The sequence below is a fragment of the Oncorhynchus mykiss genome, chromosome 9, assembly GCF_013265735.2.
Source record: "Oncorhynchus mykiss isolate Arlee chromosome 9, USDA_OmykA_1.1, whole genome shotgun sequence".
In the NCBI taxonomy this organism is placed as follows: domain Eukaryota; kingdom Metazoa; phylum Chordata; class Actinopteri; order Salmoniformes; family Salmonidae; genus Oncorhynchus; species Oncorhynchus mykiss.
The window spans coordinates 51,702,035-51,711,192 of NC_048573.1; the positions used below are offsets into that span (position 1 = coordinate 51,702,035).

Genomic DNA, 9,158 nt, shown 5'->3' on the forward strand with positions numbered 1-9,158 from the left:
TCGCAGCAAAAGGTGGCGCTACAAAGTATTAACTTAAGGGGGCTGAATAATTTTGCACGCCCAATTTTTCAGTTTTTAATTTGTTAAAAAAGTTTGAAATATCCAATAAATGTCGTTCCACTTCATGATTGTGTCCCACTTGTTGTTGATTCTTCACAAAAAAATACAGTTTTATATCTTTATGTTTGAAGCCTGAAATGTGGCAAAAGGTCGCAAAGTTCAAGGGGGCCGAATACTTTCGCAAGGCACTGTACATAGGAGATGAGTAATGTAGGGTATGTAAACATTATATAAAGTGGCATTGTTTAAAGTGACTAGTGATACATTTATTACATCCAATTTTTAATTATAAAAGTGGCTAGAGATTTGAGTCAGTATGTTGGCAGCAGCCACTCAATGTTAGGGATGGCTGTTTAACAGTCTGATGGCCTTGAGATAGAAGCTGTTTTTCAGTCTCTCGGTCCCAGCTTGATGCACCTGTACTGACCTCGCCTCCTAGATGATAGCGGGGTGAACAGGCAGTGGCTCGGGTGGTTGTTGTCCTTGATGATCTTTTTGGCCTTCCTGTGACATCGGGTGGTGTAGGTGTCCTGGAGGGCAGGTAGTTTGCCCCTGGTGATGCATTGTGCAGACTTCACTACCCTCTGGAGAGCCTTGCGGATGTGGACGGAGCAGCTGCCATACCAGGCAGTGATACAGCCCGACAGGATGCTCTCGATTGTGCATCTGTAAAAGTTTGTGAGTGTTTTTGGTGACAAGCCAAATTACTTCAGGCTCCTGAGGTTGAAGAGGCGCTGTTGCGCCTTCTCCACCACGTTGTCTATGTGGGTGGACCATTTCAGTTTGTCTGTGATGTGTATGCCGAGGAACTTAAACTTTCCACCTTCTCCACTAATGTCCCGTCAATGTGGATAGGGGGGTGCTCCCTCTGCTGTTTCCTGAAGTCCACGATCATCTCCTTTGTTTTGTTGATGTTGAGTGTGAGGTTGTTTTCCTGACACCACACTCCGAGGGCCCTCACCTCCTCCCTGTAGGCTGTCTCGTTGTTGTTGGTAATCAAGCCTACCACTGTAGTATATTCTGCAAACTTGATGATTGAGTTGGAGGGGTGCATGGCCACTCATGGGTGAACAGGGAGTACAGGAGAGGGCTGAGAACACACCCTTGTGGGGCCCCAGTGTTGAGGATCAGCGGGGTGGAGATGTTGTCTCCTACCCTCACCACCTGGGGGCAGCCCGTCAGAAAGTCCAGGACCCAGTTGCACAGGGCGGGGTCGAGACCCAGGGTCTCGAGTTTAATGACGAGTTTGGAGGGTACTATGGTGTTAAATGCTGAGCTGTAGTCGATGAACAGCATTCTTACATAGGTATTCCTCTTGTCCAGATGGGTTAGGGTAGTGTGCAGTGTGATTGAGATTGTGTCGTCTGTGGACCTATTGGGGCGGTAAGCAAATAGTCTCTCAAAGCACTTCATGATGACGGAAGTGAGTGCTACGGGGTCGTAGAAGCCACAGATTGGACAGGCCAAACAGTAACTACCCCACCATCCTCTGCATGGTCCTTTGGTAAAGGAGAGGCCCGGATAGCACAGACTGTACCAAGGTCTAAAATCCCAAACTCATCCACTGACAGTGCCATTTCGAGTACCACGGATACAGAGGGGACCAGCCTTTTTCAAATAAAATTGTATTAGTTACATGCGCCAAATACAACAGGTAGACCTTACAGTGAAAGTCTTACTTACGAGCCCCTAACCAACAATGCAGTTTAAGAATAAGAAATAAAAGTAACAAGTAATTAAAGAGCAGCAATAAAATAACAATAGAGAAACTATACACAGGGGGGTACCGGTACAGAGTCAATGTGGTTAGTTGAGGTAATATGTACATGTAGGTAGAGTTATTAAAGTGACTATGCATAGATGATAACAACAGAGAGTCCAGACCTGAATCCAATCGAGAATCTGTGAGAAACTGAAAACTGCTGTTCACAAATGCTCTCCATCCAACCTCACTGAGCTCGAGCTGTTTTGCAAGGAGGAATGGGAAAAAATGTCAGTCTCTCGATGTGCAAAACTGATAGAGACATACCCCAAGCGACTTACAGCTGTAATCGCAGCAAAAGGTGGCGCTACAAAGTATTAACTTAAGGGGGCTGAATAATTTTGCACGCCCAATTTTTCAGTTTTTGATTTGTTAAAAAAGTTTGAAATCTCCAATAAATGTCGTTCCACTTCATGATTGTGTCCCACTTGTTGTTGATTCTTCACAAAAAAATACAGTTTTATATCTTTATGTTTGAAGCCTGAAATGTGGCAAAAGGTCGCAAAGTTCAAGGGGGCCGAATACTTTCGCAAGGCACTGTATCTTTCTTTACTCCACACAAAGAATGTTTGAAATCAAAACAAAGTATTCTTCAACCCTACTTCGGTGTTCTAATCAACACATTGTTTTAAATTGCTTGGGGTGGTGAGCAAAGAATTGCACATCAGCGTCGCCAGCTGGATGGGGGTTTACTACTGTGCAAGGCAGACTACAGACCAGTACTTAAGGTAAAAGATAACTAACTATATGTAAACAAACAGTACTGTGTGGCATAATAAGTCTTATGTGATCCCCCCATTGTTATAATTTGTAAGTTCTGAAAAGTTCTATGGCAGTTAATTCATGTCAGTGGTAAATTAGGTGATGTGGTTACTAAAAATTGCTGATCTGTTTTAAAACAATCTCTTAATTGGTAGTAGATGGTTCTGTTCTGATTCCAGATTTAAATAGCAGAGAAGTAGACCAAGATGCCATTTAAGTGTTTGTCTAAAGTGCAGGGTAGGTGGTCAACATTTCAGTTGTCTTGTAAAAGTGTAGACGAAAAGTAGTTGATGCGGAACTAAAACAGCTGTCGTTTTTTGATTGGTAGAAGATAATTCTGTTCTGATTCCAGATTTGAATAGAAGAGAACTAGACCAATATGTCATTCTCTCTTGGTTTTTGGCTAAAGTGCTGGGTAAGTAAAATTTCAGTTGTTTGTAAAACTTGAGATGAAAAGTAGTTCATGGGTTTATTAAAACGGCTGTCATTTTTTGTTGTTGTTTCAGAATTGAATATCAGAGAAGTAGAGGCAGATTTCATATGCTCTAATTTTTTTGTCTAAATTGTTGGGAAAGTATTCAAAGTAGCTGATTTGTGTCAAAGGTACATTTTTTACAGTGAATAGAATAGAATGTTGGGTGTTATGATGTCACAATGGGACCTTTAGAATGCTGAGGAAATCCCATGAGACAAAAAATGTAATAGTTTTAAGTATACAAAGTTTTATGCAAGCATACTATTCCAAACCAGTCTACACTTTTTAAAGTTTGAACGGCATTTCTAGTTTAAACGGTGAAGAGGAATAATAATAACTATAAATAATAATAACTATAAATCAGAAATAATTCTTACAACATCTAAAGTGTGGCTGCTGTCACTAGCCATACAAAAAATGTATACTATATTAATACGTTTTTTAAAAAGTTATTCAAGTATAAATTACCAAAATGACCAAAGATTCTGTTAACTTTGGTAAATTACAGGTAGCCTGCAACACTAGAACCAACCCACTGAAATTAAAAGTATTTTCAGAGGGAGATGTGGAATGTTTCTCAGAGTACATGGAGGTGTGGGTCCACAGAATGAGAATAGAGGGCTTGAGACTCTGGCTCTCCTTCCGGGCCCTAAGAATTGAAGGTGACTATCCTAGTTTAACTAACTAATGACCTAATAATCTACCCAGTGGGAAAAACTGGTTGAAATGTGGGCTTTTATTTTGAAGGTTCCTTTGTTACCGTACGAAACTGACGTCATAATTTGTGTACAAGCAAAGCGGACATTTTAGAAGTTTGAAGGTAAAGGAGATTAGCTGACGACTTTCATATAATTTTTTCGTCTCATAAATTTGAGGTGTAGTTATGCTGGTTTTATAATTTAATTCAAGAACCGGGTCGACCTCGTTCTTTGAACTAGTAAAGAAGTTGAGTCCAATATTTTTGTATCGTATGCGGGCAAGATCCTGCTGCTAGCTCGTCATTTTGCAAGTGTGCGTTGTTTTTTTAGCCCGTTAAAAGAGGGCCCTTTCAGCTCTCAGACGCCAAATCTAGTTTTTTTTCCTTCAAAATAGACGCATGGCCCGTGAACGTATAAATTATAACTTGTGTCTTTGTCATTTTATTAAAATAGCTAGATTAGAAGCGCTTTGGAATATTGCTAGGCCAACTGGCTTGCTAGCTAACAATTGACAACCCCGCGTGCGCCATCAGCTTTGTGACCGTGAATTAGCCATTAGCTAGCTAGTTTACGTTACTTGCTAATCTAATTTAGAGACCATGGCAGAATTATACATTCGCGTGGGAGAGGATGAAAACGAAGAGCCAATGGAGATCCCATCTGAGGATGATGGCACTGTTTTGCTGTCAACAGTAGCAGCCCAGTTTCCCGGAGCGTGCGGCCTACGTTACAGGAGCCCTGCGTCTCAGTGCATGCGAGGCGTCCGTCTGGTTGAGGGCATCTTGCATGCACCTGAGAATGACTGGGGTAGTCTGGTGTACGTCGTCAACTACCCAAAAGGTAAGGTATACTAACTAACTACCAGTACTAGCTAGCTACGTTTGACTGACTGTACAGTGTGCCCAGTCATGCGTAACTAGTTAGTAACCTTACTTGTAACAGTAGCTATGCAGCCTCATTTACGGAGTTACCCATTAACTAAAGTTGGTGCACGAAAAGTTTATTGGCCTTAGTTAACTATACTATTTCAGTACTACTTAACATTTATATTGCCACGCTAGCTATTTTGCTCGTGTTTAGGCTAATGACCAATTATTTTTCTTGACTGCCTTTTGATTTTGTACTATCGTGGTATCTTACAACATTTTGTATTCCTGTGTCAGATAACAAAAGGAAGATGGATGAAATGGATGCCGCCTCTGCTGTAAAAATGAAGAGAGGTATTGATAGAACATCAGACCTCATTATCCTTGGGTTGCCATGGAAAACATCTGAGCAAGATTTGAAAGACTACTTTGCCACTTTTGGAGAAGTCATCATGGTGCAGGTAACACAACCGTAAAAAGATTTGCTTTAATGGTTGATGTATGTCATAAAGGTAACCATACATGTCAATAATCATACTTTTCACTCTCTCTGCAGGTCAAAAGAGATGTCAAGACTGGGAACTCAAAAGGGTTTGGCTTTGTTCGGTTCACTGAGTATGAGACTCAATCCAAAGTGATTTCTCAGCGACACATGATCGATGGAAGATGGTGTGACTGCAAACTACCAAACTCTAAGGTATTTAATCAATATGTAAGGAGTACTCTCATTTGAATTTTTTTCGTAAGTCTCCATTTTGTTCTATTCCCTGTGCAGGTAAAATACTCAAGTGCTTTCTCTTTTATTTTCATGTTAGGCAGGGCCTGATGAGCCCATGCGCAACTGTAAAATCTTTGTTGGCCGCTGCACAGAGGACATTACCACTGATGAGCTCCGGCAGTTCTTCATGCAGTATGGCGAGGTCACCGACGTCTTCATTCCTAAACCCTTCCGGGCGTTTGCCTTTGTCACTTTCTCAGATGACCAGGTATGTTTTCCTATGGCCATTCCTCAACCTGTTGTATCAAGACTTGACGTGGTACGCAGATTACACTCTGGTTGGTTTGCGTGTTGAATCATCTCCTCCACCCGTCCCCGTCTCTCTAGGTTGCCTCAGCATTGTGCGGAGAAGACCTGATCATCAAGGGTGTCAGCGTGCACATCTCCAACGCCGAGCCTAAGCACAATAATAGTAGGCAAATGATGGATCGTGGGGCTGGTGGGTTCGGGGGTCAGGGCTATGGCGGTGGTCGTGGAGGGCTACCGAGCAGTGGCAGTAGCGGGGTGAATTTTGGGGGCTTTAGCCTTAACCCAGCCATGATGGCTGCCGCTCTGCAAAGTATGCTGGCTAACCAGCAGGGTCAGACCAATGTGGCAGGCACTGCCATCGCCGGGCAGACAAGTGCCACCGGAGATCAAAGCCAAGCCTATAGTTCTAGCAGCACCAGTTACAGCAGCCCCGGCGCAGCTAGTCTTGGGTGGGCTGCAGGCACTAACTCTGCCTCCGGCAGTGGGTTCAGCTCTGGCTTTGGCACTATGGAGTCAAAGTCATCAGGTTGGGGAATGTAGAGAGCTTTGATTGAAAGTCTTATTTCTAGATTAATCTGGTAAGTATTTTGAGGGGCAAGAAAGAGTTAGTCATATCACATGTCTCTGCTATTTAAAACTATTGCCTTTTTTGTTGTTTTGTTAAAGAAGACATTAATTGTGTGTGTGACTAATTCTGTAGGAAATGAGTGCGAGTGGTTGAAGTGTATAGTTAGTGGTAAACTACTACATGTAGTTTTTTTTCTTTTTCTTGAGAAAACGTTATTTTGTAAAAGACATCAGATGACTGCATGCTAAGTAGATATTTGAGTATCACGACAGGCCCCCCCCCCCCCCCCCCCCCTCCAACCACGTGTATATGGAATTGGATTTGATGTTTAATCTCTGTATGCAGTTGATTGTATCTTTGTTTACCATTTTATGGAAACGCCTTCATGAAAATCTCTTCAACAGTTAACCAACTGTTTTCGAATTTCCCGGGAAGAAGCCCCTCGTTGGCAGCAATGTTCGACCGAACTCAGTATCGGTACCCCTCTTCCCATGTGTAAATGCTTTGCCATCAAAAGACACAGCTTCACTCTGCATATACTGTGTTAGACGGTGGGTGTTGCCTTTTTTTCTCCCCTCTTCATGGATATACAAATCTTGTCTGCTTTTTGTATCGCTTTTGAGAACAATGCGATTGGTGGTGGCCAAAGAGTGAGACTGAGTGAGCGAACGGGAAAGAAAGCAAGTGTGAAGAGGACTGGTTGTGCGATGCTAAAGGGCCAGATGTCTGCGAGAGTTAAGAATAACCTGTGGCTTTGTGCGAGTGTGAAAGGAAGAAGCAAGTACGAGTGTGTTCCATATGACCATCAAAAGGACATTTATCGCATATTGAGATCCCCAAAGTCTCCTTTCTCTAATATTTCTATCAAACTTCATCTTAAATACAGTGGAATGTTTAGCGCTATGGATATTTGTATCCTTTCTTGCTGTCTGATTTGATGTGAATGCTGTGTGCTTTAGTTTCTTCTTGTTCCTACCTACCCCTTTGTGTGAAAATGTGACCTGTTGGTGATTCTGTGTTGAGAGCACTGGGGGAGCTTGGAGGAGTGATGTGCAAGTGAACTCGTGTGTCTTAAGAGGGTGCAGTGGCGAGCGTTTGACGAGTCCCTATTGAAAGTTTGTTGAAGTGTTTTTGAATGCATTTTATATGTTTTGTGAATCAAAGGGAATTCTCAAATAAAATTTGACTAGGTATTTTGCCTACCTTACAGTGACTTTTTATTTTTACTTAACATTAATTGTACTGCCAACACTTTAATTCGCATGTATAGGGACCTTGGACACGGCTGGCCCAGGTTTACATCTGAACCCCAGAGTGAAGTCAATTTTCGGGAAGCTGAAGACTGGAGTTTGCACTGTGGGTTGGGGGCTGCAGAATGCCTTATGCCTGGAAAGGGACTTCTTCGCCTCACTAACAAGACCCCTTGGATCACCCCACTGAAATTTATAACAGACCATTCTCAAATTGGGCAGAGGTATTTAGTTTTATACCTTCAAACAAGTACATTTTAAAAGCAACGCCAACATTTAATTTATGTAACAAATTACCTGCTATTTAGTGACCATGTTTTTGTTGAGTCTTTTATTTTTTAAGAATGACCCGACTCTAAATCTTACTTTTGAAAGATTCCTTTTGTCATTCATTTATGCTTTGTCCCTATACAGCCATCGGTTATTGTAAAGATTTAAGTTAAAGGCTTTTATTAAAAGTATTCCGTTGATCTCTTTTTCGTGTGGTTCGAAATGTACAATTTTTTTGTTGGATTTATGGGACCTTCAAATTACTTTAAGGCTGTAAAGGGGAGTGACTCCACTCAGTTTTTTTACAGGGTTTTAGATATTTGGAAAATTCTTGAACTCGCCAGCGGCAGGTTCAATGAGTTAGCCAGCTAACTTGACTATATATTTCGACTATATGTTCTAATTGACTCAACAACCAAAAACACATATGTTTAGCTTCTGGTTCTTTATCAAAGTTAGCTGGCTAACTAATTGAACCCACTTTGTAGTATACCCCTCATGAATTGTGTCACTTGTGTACAGATATGGAACTTATTTTTAGTTCACTGAAGTGTAAAATAAAGTTTTAAATTTGTAATAATTTGTTGTATTTCTCTGTTTAGACAAGGTTATGTCTTTCAGCAGCCAGCACCATATTTGGTGCAGAGCCATAAATTGTTGCAAAGTTCACAATCTCTTAAATTTGAGTCAGTGTGGCAGCCCTAAGGCAACATTGGAGCAATATCTGTAATTTGTTGAATTTAGACAATTGCCTGGCTGTCATGCTCCAATCTCATTTAGAATAGGTGCAATTTGCTTATTAACTGGCTCATACCCAATTGACTGTCTTTGATATGGCTAATAACATTTAAACCTCCAGGTGGTAGCAAATTGTAACAAAGTCTGGCCCACAACTTTTCATGTGGCATCTGAGTCATTCATTTAATAGATTTAAGAACTTTTGAATTTGCATAAATCATTCAAATATGTAAACTAATTGACAGCAAAATGTCAGCTAAAGGCAGTGTTGATTTAAAGCACATATGTCAGAGTCAAGGCCCGCGGGCCACATCCGGCCCGCAAGAAGGTTTTTTACGGCCCCTGGGATGATCTTGATTTATTATTAGAACCGGCCCGCAGCAAGCCGGCAGCCCGCAGATCTTTTACACGCACCAATACTACATTTCCCACAATGCAAAGGTGACGCACCGAGCAGTAGGCTGCTTCATTTCAATATTTATTGGCACAGCAGTCGTCAGCATCACAGTAAAATTAACTTTCAGATACCCATCAAAAATGGCAAAACGGAAGGTGGATACTGAGAACCGGGGGTTTCAAACAAGGTGGGAGTCGGAGTATATGTTCACGAAGGTAGCTGGAAAACCTGTGTGTCTTCTGTGTGGAGAAAGTGTGGCGGTACTGAAAGAGTATAATCTGAGAC

At 41.7% G+C, this 9,158-nt stretch overlaps 1 protein-coding gene across 5 annotated transcripts; it reads left to right on the plus strand.

The window, feature by feature from the left end:
- The first annotated feature begins 3,831 nt into the window (after nt 1–3,831).
- On the plus strand, nt 3,832–8,318 carry tardbpl (TAR DNA binding protein, like). Of its 5 annotated transcripts, none has more exons than XR_005053280.1 (7): nt 3,832–4,597; nt 4,921–5,084; nt 5,180–5,335; nt 5,439–5,609; nt 5,729–5,813; nt 6,623–6,769; nt 7,489–8,318. XR_005053280.1 is itself a non-coding variant. In XM_036988264.1 (6 exons), the coding sequence occupies exons 1-6, from the start codon at nt 4,357–4,359 to the stop codon at nt 6,715–6,717; spliced, it is 912 nt and encodes a 303-aa protein (XP_036844159.1). In that variant the 5' UTR covers nt 3,832–4,356; the 3' UTR covers nt 6,718–7,425. The 5 variants fall into 5 exon arrangements, 3 of the variants coding, with proteins under 3 accessions (XP_036844159.1, XP_036844158.1, XP_021471787.1); XR_002474820.2 differs by having other exon boundaries at nt 3,834–4,597; nt 5,180–5,320; nt 7,489–8,315; XM_036988264.1 differs by lacking the exon at nt 7,489–8,318 and having other exon boundaries at nt 6,623–7,425.
- Nucleotides 8,319–9,158: the final 840 nt, after the last annotated feature.